The sequence below is a fragment of the Toxorhynchites rutilus genome, chromosome 3, assembly GCF_029784135.1.
Source record: "Toxorhynchites rutilus septentrionalis strain SRP chromosome 3, ASM2978413v1, whole genome shotgun sequence".
Classification (NCBI taxonomy): Eukaryota; Metazoa; Arthropoda; class Insecta; order Diptera; family Culicidae; genus Toxorhynchites; species Toxorhynchites rutilus.
The window spans coordinates 209,695,502-209,715,792 of record NC_073746.1 but is presented as its reverse complement, the minus strand read 5'-3'; the positions used below and the strand labels follow the sequence as shown (position 1 = coordinate 209,715,792).

General features: G+C 37.7%; 2 protein-coding genes across 12 annotated transcripts in view; one reads left to right on the top strand and one right to left on the bottom strand.

Moving 5' to 3' along the window:
• Positions 1 to 15,346, bottom strand: part of LOC129775003 (UDP-glucosyltransferase 2-like) — a 29,077-nt gene extending 13,731 nt beyond the window's left edge. The window contains exons 1-2 of one of the 3 annotated variants that reach the window (XM_055779149.1): positions 15,117 to 15,346; positions 8,252 to 9,417 (exon numbers count right to left, since the gene is read on the bottom strand). In XM_055779149.1, the coding sequence (XP_055635124.1) occupies positions 8,252 to 8,880 (629 nt within the window). In that variant the 5' untranslated portion in view covers positions 8,881 to 9,417; positions 15,117 to 15,346. Of the gene's footprint in view, positions 1 to 8,251; positions 9,418 to 14,838; positions 15,087 to 15,116 lie in introns of those variants that run through there. The other 2 variants (XM_055779150.1, XM_055779151.1) reach the window with 2 other exon arrangements.
• Positions 1 to 20,291, top strand: part of LOC129775002 (serine proteinase stubble) — a 344,680-nt gene that overhangs the window by 257,197 nt on the left and 67,192 nt on the right. The window lies entirely within an intron of this gene.

Sequence of the window (20,291 nt, the reverse complement as noted above, 5' to 3'; positions counted from 1 at the left end):
TTTTTGCAATCCCCTCAATATTGGTATCAAATGAAATGATTTTACTAATAGAATACAGTATATCATCAAAATATTCCGAAAAAAGTTAAGTAAGAAATAAAAAAATTAAAAAAAAAATTTTTTTGAATGATTTTAATGCAGAAAAGTATTCTAACGATACAGACAATTTACTAAAAACTAGAAAATAAAATAAGTAAAAAAAAACTTTTTAAGTTAAACGGTTTAATGTACTAAAAGCTAGAAAATAATTAGACAAGTAGCAGTTAGTAGTTATCACATTCTTTCCTTCATTAATCTAGGGCAATGATGAGACTAAAATAAAATCGTGGGGTATATGATGAAACAACTGACTGTGGATAATGGAAATCCAACGATTATTTCTTACCTAATTTTCTTCGGAATATTTTCATGATGCACTGTATTCTATTAGTCAAATGTCAAATTTGATACCGATATTGAGGGGACTGCAAAAAATAAATAGTCGACCATTTAGTGGCGGCGACCTATTTGAATTTATGTTGTTTATTATGTTTCGTGTTCTTCAAGTCAAATCATTCAGCCATTTTTTAACGACGGTCAAATTGAATTTTTCAAGATCATGGAGTACGCAGTTTTATAATGACAGTAAAATTAAATGCGGTTCCAAATTTCAGATTAATCAGTCAACAGGAACGGGGTCAATTTTCTTATAACGTGGGACAACCCTACAACACACTCAAACATACATACAACTAGGTCAAGCTGAATGAAACCATTTAAAAAGTAATTAGTTGTTTGAGGACTGCGGCCATCTTGGAATTGGATTTTTCATTATCTGCTATGTTCTACTAGTCGAGAACTTTCTTTTCATACCCATATTGATGAGGTTTTGAAAAACAAATATATATGGCGCCATTTTGTGGTGGCGGCCATTTTGGATTTGCATTATTCATAAATAATTGTGTTCTACTAGTCAATCTCTTTCATTTGATATACATATTGATGGGGTTCTGAGAAAATGTGAAAATGTTTAATCCGCTATTTTGTAGTGGCCGCCATCTTTGATTTACATTTTCCATAAATAATTGTGTTCTACTGCTCAACCCCTTCATTCGATACCCATATTGATGGGATTTTGGGAAAACCCATATTGATGGGATTTCGAGAAAATATGTACATAATCTGCCATTTTGTAGCGGCCGCCATCTTGGATTTTCAAGATCATGGCATACGCAGTTTTATAAAAACACCAGAGATAAAGATGTGTTCCAAATTTCAGATCAAACGGTTAATAGGAAGGGGGTTGAATTTCTATTAATGTGGTACAGCGCTACAGACAAAGTTAAAAAGTCACAAACATACAAACGGGTCAACCTAGATAAAACCGTTTAATAAATAAGTACAAATCATAATTATATGACGTTTAACAAGAGAAAAATATTTTTTTTATGACTCGATTATCCGGAGGATTCGATTATCCGGATTGAAAAACAAAATCAAAACTCCGGATAATCGAGTCCGACCTGTGTTTATGTTTGAATTGAAAATTCCCCTTCGTATTCAATGATAAATAAATCAATAAATAATAATCGCACCTCTATTTGTCATCAAAACCTCAAAAACATGGGTTGAATATGTTCACGTAAATTAGGAGAAATTATTGAACTTTAGAAAATATAGTTCGTTAAATGCAGTTTAAAGTCAATAAAAAACGTTTTTCAAATTCCAAAGTGTAGCGGAAACGTTTCTTTGACCATATTTTGAATTGTTCAGCTCTAATCAGACTGCGCTATCAAAGAAGATTATTTTTGTCTAATTGCATTATTTTCATTCACCAAATTTCCATAAACAGAATAGAAAAAAAATTAGCTCCTTGACAAACGCTTGTTAGTGTTTTTAACAGCCACTAGGTAAAATTCGTTCAGCTGTGAATAAGCTTTAAAAAATCAATAAAATAGCCAAGGAATATAATACTCTACTCTAAAACTCAACTTGGGTGTATTTTTTTTAGAAAAACAAATGCATTTGGAACATAAAAAAGCCGATTTCCTTCAAACATGCTCCGATATTTAATAATAAGACTTTAACCCTCTACCGCCCAAGCTTTTTATTTATCTAAAAAAAACTACTCCAATTTTATCTCGAATTTCCGACTTTCAACATAAAATACTCCTAGCAGAAAGCTGCCAGCATAAAAACAATGTGTATGTGTGATAGATGAAAATATTCTAAAGACGTTCTAGTGGGGGTGAGCATTGAAAATAATGTCTGAATAATTTGAAAAGATAATCCGCGAAGCCCGTCTAAAGGCGGGCATGGGCTGTAGAGGGTTAAAGAATGTGTGGTTTCACTTATCAATCGTTTAGTATTCGATAATTATTTTCATTTTCAGGACAGGCGTAGGACAGGGTCAGGATATGAAGCGTAGAGGTTTTTCGATCGCGAGAGGAATAATTTTATTCAACCAAGATCTGAACTCATCACGAATGTCTGTTAAATGATGAAAAAATCGAATTAATCCACCTAGAAGTGATATCGTGGTTTTCAGCAGTATAAACGGACAGACCCTTAACTGTTTGGTTCCAGTCAGCTTCTAAACAGTCCAAATTTGGCGATTTGATTTCCATTTATGGACGCAGGGCATTCCTTAGGAATAGATTAAACAGACTTTTCACAGTACATCTCTTTCCTACTGGCAACTGTCCGTTTTACTCCACCAGTACAATTATTTCAATAATTTAAATGTTGCACTCAAAAATGAATTTACTTTTCGGTACATACTTAATATCGCTTCTCTGTTAACTCACAAACCGAAATATAACCATCAGCGAATTGAATTTTGATATTAAACCACTCAAAATGCTTTATATCGAAGTAGCTAAAATTACATCCTCACGCGGAATCATGTATGATTTTTGGTTTTCGTTTCCATTTTCCACTTTTGATTAGTATTCATTGCCGTAGGGTGGCTTAAATATTATAGAATAACATGTAGAAGGTGTTTTCATTAACAGAAATCTGATATTCAAATTGCAACTATACAAATCAACGTGATTGCGGCAAACATTCTAAAGATCGATATTGACATGAAGAAATGATTCAGTTTCGAATCCATTGTGTTTGATTATATTCCATGCTTAGGGTGGCCGTCTTACCCCGGAAGAATAAGTTCGTCAGAAAGAATGAACAAACGGTCGTTCTTTTTTTCAAAACCGGTAGTTCGCCATACGAACTGATTCCGAAAAAACTGATTGCGTGCGAACTGTTTGGGAACGATTGATGAGCTGAACTGAATACATCTAGAAAGCAGATTGCGTTGGACGGAACGGATGAATATAATGAAAACGCTCGAAGAAAGCTATAAACGATATTGTCATTAACAAGCAAAAGGCATGTAACGCGTAGCTTAATTTGTTACTGTATGCTCAATTTTGAATCTAAAATCATTGTTTACCAACAGAAAATATGAAAAATTGCGCGAATCACACAGGGTAGGGAGTCAAGGAAGAAACATATTTTTACATACAATTTTAAAGAAGAAGCATCTTTTCTTTTCCCATTAATAAACAAAAAAATATCCATACAAATTAGAAAATGTTCTAATCTAACGATATCAATACCAGGAATGCCAGTTTTATTTTCAAAAAACTCAAACTTTGACCGCTTTGCGCCACTCTCTCTTAAGTCCGATTGAGTTGATATTTGGCATAGAGTGTTTTTTCGATGTGGTGAACATTTTGTATTGGGTAACTTTTTGAAATTTTAGGGTCGTTTTTTCCCATACATTCATTGGCACCCTAGTATACAACCATGTCAAACCGATATAGTGGTTCTAAGAATTTCGTGAAGAGTGGTAAATTTGTTCTTTATCGCAAAATATTAGACTCATTTTTTTTTTTTTTGTTAGCATGCCCATTTCAATTTTAGGGTGGTCCGAGAAATCCATTCTTTCACCTTTTCGGAAAAACAAATTATATTTTCGTTATTATTGACTGTATTTGTTTTTTATGGTTTCCATGGTCTCGGAACCAAAGGCGCTATCCTCAGTATTCAAGAGGAAATATAAAAAATTCTAGGACCCTTGGTCCCGAGTCCATGAAAATTATGAAAAAAACAAATTCAATCAATAATAACGAAAACAAAATTCAGGTTTTCTGCTAGTAATTTGATAATTCGATCATCTAAATTGGTCCAGTAGTTCAATTATTGAAAAAAATCAGTTTTTTCTTCTCTATTATAGTGACTTTCAGCACTTTTGGCTGATTCGTCACTTTTACTTCCATTTTTGGAAAAAGGTCGGGAGTGAGAATTGAACTCGTGACCTTTGCGTGGGAGGTATAGATGTTACCACTGTGCTAGATCGCCACCTCCTTCAAATCTGTTCTGAAAATAATAAAAAAGAATGATTTTTCGGACCGCCCTAAAATGGAAATGGGCACCCTAACAAAACAATAAAAAAAAGTTGATGGGTCTGAGCCTAGGGGCACGGACGGGATCTTGACATAGGACAGTGATTGTGTGTAGTAATTGCATTTAAATTGAGTTTTTCATTGTACAAAATCTGTATTTTTTCCTTTTGATTCATCAAATGGATGCCCTGGAAAACCCGTTTCCTGTATGTACTTGTATCCTTTCAACGGGTTAGATGACAACGTGGTAGAATTCGGTACCGCATCCTGTTCAAAAATGTACACAAAAATACCATTAAAGCCATTACTACCTTATTCATCTGTTTATTCAATCATGCAGAAGAAGACAAAGAGTCATCATGTATCATTTTTAAACACAAGTCTAAATAGTTAAGACCTACATAAATATAAGCCTGAGTCAAATCAATCTATGACTACAAAAACATATTATAGATAAAAATAGTATTATCTCCTTCGTTACCTCGTTGTCCGGAACATTGTTTGTAATAACTTTATAGCCCTGTAAGATCGCGACTACTCAAGTTATCATAATCTGATTTACTTGGCTATACCCTTCCGATCTTCTAAATCAGCAGCCATTTAAATACATTTATTGCATTTTACGTAACCAAGCAACATACTCGATATTATGACATCCTAGACCACAAAAACATGAATTGAGCACAAATTGACTGGACAACATACAATATAATATAAAATTAATGCCTATTATCGGTAAATGGAGAATAATTCATTTTATGCATCAACTCACATTATGAGTTAACGAATTTAGGCAAAAAGATTGCTCGTTGCGTCGGGGAGGAAGCGGGTGGATGGTGCAATCGAAACATACCCAAACCAATCGTCAAATTGTTAACTTTTTTACTATTTTCACTGTTCATGTTTCAAGAAAAAACAAATCCTGGATAAATTTCCTGTCTAATGATATATATCACAACATATGTGGCAATAACCATTTTGAGTAATATGCGTTTAAAATCTCTCAATCAATCGTTACATTTTTCGTAGAGTGACCCTCCTATATAGAAATCAATGACATAGTCTTATGTCAAAGGGGTCTAATATTTTGCAATAAGGAATGAAACTACAACTTTTTATGAAAATTTGAGAACGAAAAATATCGAAAAAAATCGGTTGGGCATGGAATGTCTGATATAAAAATTATCCCTCACGACTCCGCTCGTTCCTCGGTATAGAAAACACAGGCAGGCAAGCACAAAAATTCACAGAACAAATTTGTGAGAAAATGGGTATGCTACCAATTTTTTAAATTTATACCATCCATGAATTAGTCGTAATGTATAACATATCAAACAATCCGATTGGTATGCAAATCGTTGTTCGTTCATCTGTCAACATTAGGGTGCCAATGAAAATGGTCATCTCGTTTTTCCAAAAGTTACCTCATAAAAAATGTTGGGGGGTACGATTTTTTCCCAAACATTCATTGGCACCCTAGTCAACATCCGTTGGTAGCAAAAGTTAAAATTATTCCAGAAAAATTTGACATGTTTTTTGATTTGGCACCCTTCCTGGGGGACGTAATCTTGATGTAGGACTAGTTGATTCAGATGAAATACAGGAGGCTAAGTTTCTTAAAACAGTACAAATTTTTCATGATACTGCGTTGGATTACATGGAAAAATGAAATAAACTACATTCCGGAGATTCAAAGTGGCATTAGGAAAACAAATTTTCTACACTGTAAGGAATTCATGAAGCTTACTGATTATAATTTGTGTTTCCTTGGTATCGACAATAGACAAAAGGATTTTTCTACGATGATAATTATTTGGACAACAGAAAAGTTATGGTATAATTGCTATGATAATTGTCAAACAGAACTGAAATTGTTGAAATGTTGAATTTATAGAAGCTTTAACTCAGTTCCTGCTCAGTGATTGGCGGTATTATTCTGCGAGGAATTTTATTATGGAAAAGTTCATGTAAAAAAACCTGTTTTGTTTTCAACACTGCTGGCGTTAAGGCTCACACCGTATCCATGTACCGTGATAGTGCGCCATGTTTATGTACCCGTTTCTAAACCGCGCCTGAATCTGGTTTGTCTGCTTTGCTTTCTCTTTTGAGTTATTTTTCCTCACACAAGCGTATCTAAGCGTATATAAATTCGGCTCTGTTACAGCTGAATTGCTAAATGAGCCTAATAAAATAAACATATGGGATAAACAAAACCGTATACGGTTGGTTTGGATGCAGCACTTTTGTATTTTTGTATTGTATTTTTGATTTTGGTATACTTCGTACCAAGAGAGAACAAGTGTTTTTTTCGAACACGCTCTGATGAAAATTAAACTCGTGTGCAGCGCAGCGTATGTTTTCTGAAGACTGGTCTGAAGCAGTTTGTGCGTCTGTGGGATCTTGTGTAATATGCTGATTAAAGTTCAAAATAAATAAAAATTATTTGGGGTTAACGATGGACAGGCAAATTTAGATGGATTGGCTTTATTGTCAATTGAAAGTAAATGTTCTAACTCAATTAACCTGGACGATGTGTTCAGACAATGCTGTTCATCGAGACGCTTGAAGATTTTGTGATTTCTTGTTTGTTTTGATGTATATTATAAAAAATAAATTGAGTTCATTAGAGAAGGAATTGTAAAACTTCATAACAAGGATGGATTGGAGGGGTGAAACCCGAAATACCCGCCTCGGGTTTCACCCGATCAAGCTACGCCACTGCTTCAGCATTTTAATATTACTTAGTTATAGAGATCTAAGCGGGTACATCAATGTTTGATTGATAGGGTTTGTTGTTGGTTTTATTCACTCAATAAAATTCTTCAAAAAGTAGTAAACAGTAAATATTTTCATTTTGATTACGTTTTTATTCTTGAACAATTAGGTCAGCCCAAATATGGGAATACTTTTTATAACAAACAAATATTTCATTTTGACAACCCTACCAAAGACGTGTCGCTTTCCGCACTGTAATTCAAATGAAAAAGGCTAGCTATGTAAAATGCTTTCTACTCTCGACAATGGAATAGACAGAGCGATTACGACATTTTTCAAATAAAACAATTCCCGAAAAACTTGATAATTCTTAGGACGCTATTTTATAGAAATTCTTAATTTACTGTAGGAAGAACTATCATAAACAGCAAAAAGACAATGTGTTTACTCTAGGCAACTTTCAAATTACCCTTCACTGGTGAAGTCATTTGTGGTTTCTATGTGAAAAGGGCCATGCGCTGTCAATGAAACACTAATGGACACACTTAAAAGTTTTGCTGTTATCCGGGGGCGTTTGAACTTGAAAAAGTATTGGTATATTTCAATCAAAACGACAAAGACAATCTACAGAGGTTGGCTATTGGCGATTGGTGGTTTCGATCCACATCGATTCCAAATAGGCCAAAAGCATGAATCCAAAGATAAGAAAGTTATTTCAAATCCATAAAGGGGCACTCAAAAGCATTCAATAATAAATATCAACCCGAATAGAAATTTAGAAGGAGCAAATCCATCGTAGTGCCTTCTAGTCAATGATGAAGTTCAATTGCTCGAACATTGACGTACCACCAGTAGTAGCAGTAGTTGCTTATTTAACAAGCCAGCTGACAACGCGAACAACGAGACGCAAATAACTAGTTCAAGAGTCCTGGCCAATATATATTTAGTTGTACACAGCACATACTTCGATTATTGCCCCGCCAAAAAAAGGTCACGGCTGAGTAAGTACGTAACAATTGTTTCCATGTTCTCTTATTTACTCATTGTAGTGTTGCCCCGGAATGATGAACGGCGGCGAGTAAATAACAGACAGTATACGCGAAGCGAGTTTCACGCAATATATTAATTCCGTTCGAAAACAAACTTACCGGTACCAGATGGTGAAGAACACGCTGGAAATTCGCTGCAGTAGACTCAGGTCCTCGCTGAACGGCATGAAAATGCTCGGGTAACCGATTGGATGGTTTGGATTGCCGAGAGCTTCGTGAGCGTTGATGTACGCACCTCCATTGGCTATTCCCACCAACGGAGTGCTGAAGTGATAGGCAAACGCATTCATTAAGCTAACGCCAGACCACTCAACCATCACTACATCAAACTTAGCGTTTTCCTGAATCAACTCCTGTACTGATGGATGCTGTAGTTCGGCTTGGGAAATTTTCCTCATCACGTCGAACACATTCTTCAGCATATCTCTCGCGTCCAAGTTGATCTTTTTCAAATCGTCCAAAATGGGCAAACCGTACACAAAATTCAAATCAATTTGCTCAATCCTCTCTACCAGCGAACCATTGCCAGCCACTCGCAGGTCAATCGGATCAGTAGTCAACAGGGTAATGTCATGTCCTTTGTTCGCCAATTGCTCAATCAATGGTCTGTACACGAGTTGATGCTCTCTGAAAGGCACCGGGAATATTGCTAAGATCTTGGCACTTTCCGAACACTTGATCAGCCCGGTGAGGACGAACAAAACATTGATCAACAAACTAACAGCCATACTTTGATTGAAACGAACAGTAAAGTAGCACCGAGATCAACACGAGTACACAATCTTGAACCTTATTGCACTTATTCAATTTCACTCGGGGTTATCCTTTCTGTTTAGATAATCAATTCACAATCCACTGTCGGCGGATCTCTGTCTACAGATGACATTAATGGAATTTTTGGCGTTTCTGACCTTGTTCACTGCACAGGATATGTCTTCTATTAGACGGTGCAAAGCGTTGTTTCACTTTCGCGAAATTCAATTTGCATTCACACAAAGCTAAGAATATGGGGATCACCTTCAGTTAGTAATGTAACACTTTCACATGATCACATTTGCTCTGATTGTAACAACAACGATGGCAGCAGCAGTCTTTGTTCGATCCGGCACAGTTTAGTGTTGATAAAATAGACGAATCAGTGACGATTATAGTTTGAATTTAATCACGTTTCCAATGAGTGAGGCCCGGAATATCGGCGTTGACAACGCCCTGTGGAGCGCCTTTGTCCTGCAAACTTTCCAAATGATGGAGACGTCTCCTCTGTTCTTTTGAAAAAAAGGAATTAAAAAATGGTTGTTAATCAATGTACTGTGATCGTTTATATTTTCCATTACAGTTTTTATATTTTTATGATTTTTATTATTGTTTTACTGCTGTAAGTTTGATTTTTAGTTCTATTTTTTATATGTAACTAACTGACACGACGAACTTTGTGCCGCCGAAAATGGATTTGTGATACGGTTACTTTCGAACATTCACATTCTTTCCCCATGCGAACGTTTGTGGCTTCTATCCCTGAACAATTAATTGATTGATCTTTTAATTCCAAATTGAATTCCAAACATGGGAATTCAGTTTTTCCGTTTTTTTCATTTGCTTGAAGCAAATGAAAAAAACGGAATTTTCCGAAAAAACAATTTTTCTCAACGTTAAAATGATCTACGACCAGAGTCAGCTCAAATGGGACTATCTGTACTCGAATTTTACGACCACGATTTGACGATTCTTTTTCATTCTCCGCCTGAAAAACCATTATTATTTTCACAATAATGAAGCATGAATCGAAATGTCGTCAAAATTAATTCCAGTTGAAAAATAAACTTATCATTGTAGAACAAAGGAGATATCTTTTTTTTCGATCCCACTTTTCACTGCAGTACATATGTGTAGCCAATTTTTTTGAAATTCCCAAAAGTAAACAACTGGTACCTATTGCCACTAGTCTTCTTCTTCTTGAATGGCGTTAACGTTCCCTGTTAACTTTTGCCGTCTCAACGTATGAATTAATTAACTAGCGTCATTTATTAATACTTAGTTGAGATTTCTTAGGCCAAATAACACGCCTTGAATGTATTCCGAGGGGCAAGCTCTTGAATACGCGTGACCACAGTGTAAGTCGAAGGAAATTTCTTTGACGAAAAATCCTTCGACCAGAACTGGAATCGAACCCGAACATCCGCATGATAATGTGAGACGCTAACCACTCGGCCACGGGTGCACCATATTGCTACTAGTAACGATTGTCGAATATTAACAATGAAGTAGGTGATTCGGTCATCCCTACATCATCTAGTCAAGATACCTTGATGCATCAAATACAACTACACTGCTTATCCATGTATATTTACGTGATAGCAAATTTCATCTGAAGCTCTGTCGATTTGTTGTCGGAAATTAAAAAGTTAACAACGCTGAATCATTCGATCTCGTCGAAATATTTGCCTAAACATTGTGTTGTTTGTTTACCAAGCTTCATTTTCGGTATCGTGAGAAAGGTAGAAACATAAGATATATCCGAACTATGTAAATACTAGATAATATTAAGCTTATTTATTGGTACTTAGGCGATGGGCCAAAAGTCGGTGGAAATTCAAAAATCGATCGGATCCCGATAAATCTTGTCGGGTGATTCAGGAAGAGTGGGGCATCAACACAACTAGTCGAACTGTGAGCAACCGAATTCGTGAAACAGATCTACAGAACTTGCTGATAAATTGGTTTGATTTCATAAATATTTTTATTTGCTTGACCCTACTTTTATTCCTTTTTTAATCACACACTTTTTTATAACTTTTAAATGATATGCTTTGTGATGTTTAGCCCAAATTTTTATTTCATTCTCTACAGACTACTATGATACGAAAATTTTCATAAATGGATTATTATGATTTTGATTTAATTGGATCCTAGGTAAAATTTAAATATTTAAAAAAATACAGTGAAAAAAACTTGCTATCGCTTTCCCACTGAAACGACAATTCGCGCTGTTTTGCGCATCGTCGGGCAGTGCTCAATTGAAAGCTTATATATTTACCTAAATTTTGAATGTAGTCACAACCGTGGCAAACTGCAGCAACAGAACTTTTAAGGTGGTTTTGTACAAAAAATCACAATTTTTTATGATTTTTTTTGGGTCAGGCCTACTATGATGAAATTTTACAATATCTAATGAAAGAGATTTGTTTTGTATGGTTTTTTTGGACAACTTTTCATTTGACGCCAAAATAATCCAAGCTATCATTGGAGCTGCAGAGCGTTTCAAAGTAATGTACTTTCTTTCGAAAAAAGGTCCAAAAATGATATACCAAGCTTTGAAAAGTTACAAAAAAATCAGATTTGATGATCTTGCGCTCAAATAAGCACTTGAATATAATAGTAAGAAAGGAACAATATTACGGAACAGCTGACGCCAATTTCGTTTTTTTGCGTGATGGCCAGCGATTTCTCACTGTGCAGTCCCCATACCTCAACCCCATTGAGCATCTCTGTGCAATACTGGATGAAAAAAAATCGTATAATTCGTGGAGAAATTTTAACAATTTTTGGGCGGGTATGCAAACAGCGTGGGATGCGATTCCTCAACAATCGTGGTATAATTTTGTCGAAAGTATACTCAAACGACTCAAACGACAATAATGGAGAATCATGGAGGACATACTAAATATTGAAATATTGAGACAGACCCCCTCCCCCCGTTAAAAAGGGGGCAGGAGTGTTGAGACATATTTTTTGCCCCCTGCAAACTTCACATGCCAAATTTCGTTGCATTTGCTTGATCAGTTCTCGAGTTATGCTTAAATTTGTGTTTCATTTGTATGGGAGCTCTGCCTTGCAGAGAGGGGAGGTGTCTCGAACCACCATAAGAACCTTCTACAAAAACCCCTACATACAAGTTTTCACGCCGATCGACTCATTAATTTCCAAGACTATAAGGAATAGGCAGACAGAAAACCATCATACTCAAACTCGTATTCGTACCCCACCATGCAGATCTTTTTTCACTTCTTTTGAACGTCAAAAACAAGCTTTCGAAACATTCTATTTAGATAATATAGAGATGATGATGATGTTCCCGCCACCTTTCCCTACAGAGGTTTGAGCAAGACGAGTTAGCTAGAAGATATTTTTTTTTCTCAGCTTTGAAACCAGTTTAACAAAAAAAAATCAACTGATTTTACTTACAGATATAAATTCAAAAAAATGTTGTTTATTACATTATCGAAATAGACGCCAATATTCAGTATTGTCCTTCACAGAGCCGATATGGTCCCTTGCAGACAATTGGTCCACCAGTGCACAAGTCCAACCGCCAACCTAATTTTGGATAGACAATGAGTATCCCCATCCAGAGAAGTCGAGAATTTCTCCTTTACGAAAAAATCTTAGACCACTCTCATAAAACATTCATTGTTTATCCTTTATATCTTTGTAACGCGTGCGTGGCTCACATTCATTTCTTAGAAGTACAACGAATTAATTATTAAGAAATGATATATACATCACTTCAAAGTTTAAATCTTCAGCTTTTGGAATATTTCACGAACATATTGTTGGTGTGTGTAGAAAGAAGAAATAATTAATAACTTCTGGTACAATATGCGTTGGAGTGCTTCCTTAATTTACTCCAAACTATAATCGATCGGCTAAAAACGGCTGAACGTATCAATATAAAAAGATTACAGGTATTTTGGGGACACGCTAGGCTAAGAAAATCCTGCTAACATTAGAACTTACTGCAATATTTTCCAAATTACACATGATTTCCTAAAACACTACACACGATCTGTTTTTGGCTTCTTTAAAATTGATGCAAAAAATAGAATTAATTTGTTTTCGTCAAAGCAAAAAATTGAAGTTGTACAGAACTTATTTGAATTTTCAAAACTAATTTTCGGTTTGCGGTGCGATCATTGTTGGATTATTCATCATCAAAGACGAAGGGGAAATTTTTGATTCAAACCAAAATTTCTCTATATGGAAAGGTCCTACATTAACGTCATAGGAACCAAATGAAATCTGGTTGATAATGTTAATTTGATTTGCCAACCAACTTAATAGATTATGAAAAAATTGTGTTAGTTCATAAAATCTATGAAAAAAAACGATTTTTTGTTTCTTCCCGATATTTTTGTCCACTACATCCACACTCACCAAGATGAAAATATGTTCGTAAAATATTCCAATAGCTGAAGGTTTAAACGTTATTTAAACAGAATGTTTCAAAAGCATGTTTTCGACTTTCAAAAAAAGTGAAAAGAGAATTTCATGGTGTGGTACGAATTCGGGTTTGAATCACTGTATGATCGGTGTTAAGTCAGAGGGGACCAAGTCGCAAAATTTGGAACATTGAATTGCTGATTTCATTAGGTTAAGCATTTTGTAAGCTACCACATTTATCACATTTGGAAATCCAGCGTATAAATCTATTATAAATCCAGGAATAACGAATCGAAATTGTTTTGAATGATCAACGAAACCCCCTTAAAGCACTAAACTTCAAGTTCGTTTTTCTCGAAATCATAAAAATGCCACATAGTCCGGTCTGACTTAACACCGACCATATACGAGGGCAGTCCAATAAGTACTTAGCCTACAAAAAAAAACAAAAATTTTGGAAAAGTGACAATTTATTTCTCAACATAGTCTCCTTTTAGCTCGATACACTTGACCTAGCGATGCTCCAACTTCTTTAATCCATCTGAAAAATACGTTACTTTTTCAAGTTTGGAAACAAAAGAAAGTCGAACAGGACCAAATCTGAAGAATACGATGTATGGGGCAGTAGTTCGTTGTATTTCCTTTTTTTAAATCCGCGGACACGCTCGCTTCCACACACGGTCAAAACAAAACTACGAGTCCGATTCGGTTGAAACTTTGGCAGTAGCCATTTACGAGAATGTACTAAATACACGATAAGTAATCTCTCTTGCGATACTGAAACCATCGGGCGATGAGGCTAAGTACTTGTCGGACCGCCCTCGTATACATAGAGACTTTAAACTTGAAAGTTCATTCGCCCAGAGGCGAATACAATTTGATTTCCATGCGTTCGTTAAGCCTAAGTTTATAGATAAATGGTTACAACTAGATTGGAAGATTGTATAATTCCGTTGAATTTATTATCAGCAACAGTATCTAGTATCAGTAACATCTGATACCGACTTGATATGTGGTTCATATTCCAATTGTGACCTCGAAACTGCCAGTTTTTATAGTCAGAAAAAAAACGATTTGGAGTTCAGTGATCGTTATATTCCCCCCTATTCTACGCGGCGAATCACGTGAGATGGCTCAAGTCACGGTGTTCCCGAAGGCGAATGGGGTGACTATAGTTTGTCACTAGGTGAGATTTCAACTCGTATCCTCATATGCTATCGACTCTGGTATTGAACAAAAGCTGAAAAGTAAGACGACTTCCAGAGTAAAGCGAGAAACTTTGCCATCTCACCTCACTCGCCGCGCGGAATAAAGGGGATTGCCATACACATCAACGCATTGATAGGTTCTACTTATTATGTGTATCACCGAGAAAACACTTATATTGACTGTATCGATTCATAAAATAGGTAAACAAGGTTCACACGAGCGTCAGCTGAATTTCTCAGTCCCCGTCCTGTCATTGAACTACTCGTGAAGGGCCCACTGAATTGTTACAATCAACTTTCGAAGATCTAGCTCTTCAATACCTTCTGCCACGGGCGCGGGCGCGCGTTTACATAATAATCCATTGTTGTATCTCATTTTCTGTTGAATAAGTAATTGCCACCATGTGTAATAATTACACATGTAGCTTAGATCACACCAGGCACAAAGAACTTTTACACTTTTACAACCATATGCAGCTGAATACTTTGATCACGCAAACGTAATCATATGGCTTCCACTTATTACAGACACTCCAACAAAGAAAAATATTATTTTGGTTGAATATCAATGACCCGCGTTGTCACTCGCCTTAGCGTACCTTATCAAAGCTGGATGAATGAATGTGTTTCAAAATTCGTAAACTTGCCCAGCTGTTTCGAAATACACTCCGAATGTGAGTGAGTAAAATCAGCTGTTTAACCGGTTTCTAAACACCAACACTATATAGAGTACTGTGTATCTTAGTTTCCTTTACTTCTCCGTTCAATGTTTATCCCTCGAGTTGCAGTCGTATACTAGCGTCCGGAGGCAAGCAACGATACGTTATGAACTTGGCATTCGTGTTGTGTTCAGCGGATCCGAGCGTGACGCGCGGAGGCCGGCACTCGCTTCGGATGCCCGAGTCGTCGCGTTCATTCAGAAGAAAGATAGTTTGTTTACAGAAAAGCTGTTTATGCAAAACACATCGTTCAAAACAACCACTCGTCTGCGGTGTCGCCGCGCAATGCGTCACCATCCTTTTGTGACGATTTGCTAGAAAAAAACATTTTCTGTCCATGGAATCTCGGTAGAAACAGTAGCCGATACAAGAGGGTCCGCCGCTTTATAATATTCACCGATTACGTTCTTTATATTCGCGCCTTTTCATCAAATATAAAATTCATATGAAGGTGAAGTTTGATATGATTTATTCTAAAGCTCTCTAATCCATGCGCGATAATAATTCGCAGCAAGCTACAGGAACAAAGACTCGAGTGGGCTCGAGCAGTTCCTTGACTTGTCTGGTACGACTTTTTCGTGTTAATGCACAAGCCAGATAAGATAAACCAGCAATTGTTTAAAGGCAAACACGCCAATCGTATCGTATCGAATTTGGAATACGTCAAAACGTATCGCGTATGTATTTTGGATACAGCACCATACAACGAACACTGCATCTCGCAAACATTACGAAACTCTGTGTAGCTAAAAATAATCTTATCTCGAGGAGCAACGCGGAGTAGTGGTGCTTTACTCTAAATGTAAGAGACAAGACGTGACAATTGGCTTCTTACTTTTAAGCCGGATTAAGACGTTGTCAGTTACTCGGTAGCAGCCGAGCTACTACAAAGTTTTTTGTTTTTAAACGGGCGAGTAGCTCCATACAAACAAACCAAGTGTCAAATTTCGTGGTATGAGTGCGTTAGTAATTCCTCGGATTATTTGTATGTTTGTCATCTCGACTTATAGTATTTAGACGTTATCTGAGACAAGACATGACAATAGGGGGATTTCGGACTTTTTCTGTCAAACTCGGACCACTTGCAACTCGACTCCTGATTGGTTGATGAGGAAAACAGTTGAGAAAGATAAATATACAAAAATGGGATTTCCAACATTTTTACAGTGTTGCCAAATATATTCAAAATTGACTTATAGTTGCATTCATATTTAAATTTAGTGAAAATTTCTATTATGGATTCTTTGTATATTTCCGTTTCTGTTGCGTCCTGTGTTCAGCTCCCGAAAAGAGGGAAACATTGTACAGTACTGTTAGTATTTGAACGATGTCAGAGTTGAATTATAAGGCCTTATTTCCGTATACAATTCACGGTGAAAACGAAATGAAGAGTATCCGCGATGACAATGATACAATGTTGACACCTTGAAACAAAATTAGTTTTTAACAAGGCTTACTACTCTCACAAGATCAGATTATAGAAATGCCATAGAAATGAAACACAAATTTCTGCATTACTCGAGAATTAATCAAGCAAATCAAACGAAATTTGGCATGTTGAGGTTTTAGGGCGCAATAAATGTTTCTATGGTGGTTAGACACTCCACCCCCTCTCTAAGGGGGGGTGGCCATACAAACGAAACACATTTTTCTACATTACTCGAGAATTAATCAAGCAAATGCAACCATAATTTGCATCTGGAGGTTTTAGAATGCAATAAATGTTTCTATGGTGGTTAGACCCTCCACCCCCTCTCTAAGGGAGGGCTGCCATACAAATGAAACACAAATTTCTACATTACTCGAGAATTGATCAAGCAAATGCAACCAAATTAGGCATCTGGAGGTTTTAGGGCACAATAAATGTTTGTATGGTGGTTGGACACTCCACCCCCTCTCTATGGGGGGACTGTCATACAAATGAAACACTAATTTTGCATTACTCGAGAATTAATCAAGCAAATGCAACCAAATTAGGCATCTGGAGGTTTTAGAATGCAATAAATGTTTCTATGGTGGTTAGACACTCCACCCCCCTCTCTAAGGGAGAGCTGTCATACAAATGAAACACAAATTTCTACATTACTCGAGAATTTATCAAGCAAATGCAACCAAATTAGGCATCTGAAGGTTTTGGGGCGCAATAAATGTTTCTATGGTGGTTAGACACTCCACACCCTCTCTAAGAGGGGACTGCCATACAAATGAAACACAAATTTCTGCATTACTCGAGAATTAATCAAGCAAACGAAACAAAATTTGGCATGTGTAGGTTTTAGGATGCAATAAATGTTTCGGAAAGTGCGGTGTTTTGCCTTCCGAGAAAAGTTTTTAGTGCGGAGAAAAGCGAGAGAACAAAATGGCGGATAGCACGCGTGTGTCGTTTGCAAAGTTGAGCAGCGGCAATTATGTTGCCTGGAAATTCCGGATGGAGGCGCTTCTTGAGCGTGAGGAATTGTGGGATGTGATTGAAACAGCGAAACCGGAGGAAGAGGATAATCATTATCAGCAGTGGAAGAAAAATGATGTGAAGGCTCGTGCGACAATTTCGTTGTTTATTGATGACAGTCAGTTGCGTTTCGTAAAGAAAGCCGAAACCGCGTGTGAAATGTGGAATAACCTAAAAGTCTATCATGAAAAAGCGACGATTGGCACCCAGGCAATGCTCCTGCAACAGTTGTGTTCGATTAATCTCGGTGAGGGTGGAGATGTTGAAAAGCACCTCGAAGAAATCGAAAATTTGTACGATCGGCTTGATAGTACCGGTGTTGAGATCAGTGAGCAGTTGCGGGTGATAATGATGCTGCGTAGTTTGCCTCCGTCTTTCGCGAGTTTTGTGACGTCTTTGGAAAATCGGCCTGTAGGCGATTTGACGATGGATTTAGTAGTGGCTCGATTGCGCGATTTGTGTAATAAGCGGGCGGGTCCCAGAGCGGGCAGTTTCGAAGAAGAAAGAGTCCATAAAGTGGATGCCAACGTGAACAGTGACTGAGGAAGTTGTTTTTTCTGTAAACAACCTGGCCATTACAAGAGGAATTGCCGCAAGTTTGCTGTATGGAAGAACGGGAACAGTTCAGGTGAACCGAGTAACGAATCGGGTTCGGGACAGCAGCAGAAGGCTAAAAAGGTGCAGGCGGAAAATGTACAGCAGCAGGGGAAACCAGTGGTAGCAGATAATGTTTTCTGTGGTGCCGAGTGTTTTGTTGCGGGTAGTTCTATTCCGGGAGCATGGACAGTCGACAGCGGGTGTACCTGTCATATGACAAATGATCGCGAGTTTTTCCTTGAGTATAAGAGCAATGTTGTTATTGATGTTACTTTGGCCGACGGTACGAATACGAAGTCATGCGGTATTGGTAGTGGAAACGTAATCGGTGTTAACGCTAATGGTCAGCACGTTGTTATTACGTTGGAGCGTGTACTCTATGTCCCTACCTTGGGGGGAGGACTGGTGTCGGTACGGAAGTTAGCTGAAAAGGGATTCACGGTAGTGTTCAACATGAAGGGTTGTGAAATAAAGGACTGCAACGAAAAAGTTATCGCAGTTGGTGAGGTGGTTGGCTGCCAGTATAAGCTGAAAATTAGTGAGCAGTGTAAAGCTGTGAGAGGTTGCCATACGGATCGGTGTCAACACACATGGCGCCGTCGATTCGGTGATGTGAATGTGATGAACGTTATCACTTCAAAAGGATTGGCCAACGGATTCGAGATTAAAGACTGCGGAGAGCGTATAGTCTGTGAGTGCTGTATCAAAGGTAAATTAGTGCGAAAACCTTTTCCTCCGTTAGTTGAGCGCAGATCGAAGCAGCCATTGGACCTGGTGCACACAGATTTGTGCGGACCAATGGAAAATGCGACGCCGAGTGGGAATAAATATTTTATTACCCTCATTGACGACTACAGTCGGTTCTGTGCGGTATTTCTCCTTACATCGAAGACTGAGGCAGAGCACAAGATTCGGGAATACGTTCGGTGGACCGAGAACGTGTTTGGGCGAAAACCTAAAGTGATTAGGTCTGATGGAGGAGGCGAATATATCGGTGAGTCTCTAAAGCAATTTTACAGGACCGAGGGCATTGTTGCGCAGTATTCTACGCCGTATACACCACAGCAGAACGGCATAGCGGAGCGAAATAATCGCGCATTGCAGGAAATGGCCAACTGCATGTTGTTGGATGCAGGGCTGCCCAAACGTTATTGGGGTGAGGCCGTGGTTACGGCAAATGTAATTCATAATCGATTGCCATCAAGGGTGGTGGATAAAACACCTTACGAGCTGTGGACCGGAAGAGTGCCGGATTTGGCTGAATTAAAAGTGTTCGGGTGTGAAGCCTATGTACACGTACCCGACCAACGACGAAAGAAATTCGACCCGAAAGCGAAGAAGTTAGTATTTGTGGGCTACGCGAGTCAGCACAAAGGCTATCGCTTCCTTGATCTTACAACGAATTGCATCACAATAAGCCGTGATGCGCGCTTTCTGGAACTAGGAAATGGTTTAGAACAGCTGGAGGAGGAAAAAGTGGTTTCTGCAGAGAATCCCGTGGAACAGGGCGGTGATAGTGCGAGTGATTCTGAAAAGAAACAAAAAGTTTTTATTGAACATCGTGAAAATCATGAACAAGACGAGTCTGAATATGACGATGCTAGTGAAATGAATGAAAGTGATCCCCTGGGCTTCGAACCAGAGTTATTAGAAGAACAAACAGTGCTGAATCGAGGGAGCCGGCGTACCCGGAGTGTACTGCCTGAACAATTCAAGGACTATGTAGTGGGGCAAGTGACTGTAGATAAAGAGCCCGAAGATTATAGAGAAACAATGCTAGTGACAGATCGAAAGCATGCCATTAACGCGGAGATAGCGACACATGCAGTGAATCAAATGAAGGAATTGGTATCGTTACCTCCCAGAAAATAAGTAATCAGAGTGAAAAATGTATTCAAGATGAAGCGGAAGAAAGCATTCAGAATCGTTTTTACCGATGTCTGCGTTTCGGTTACCCGAAAGGTGATGTCAGGTGTGCTACTGGCGATGGCTTGTTGCTGAAGCATATG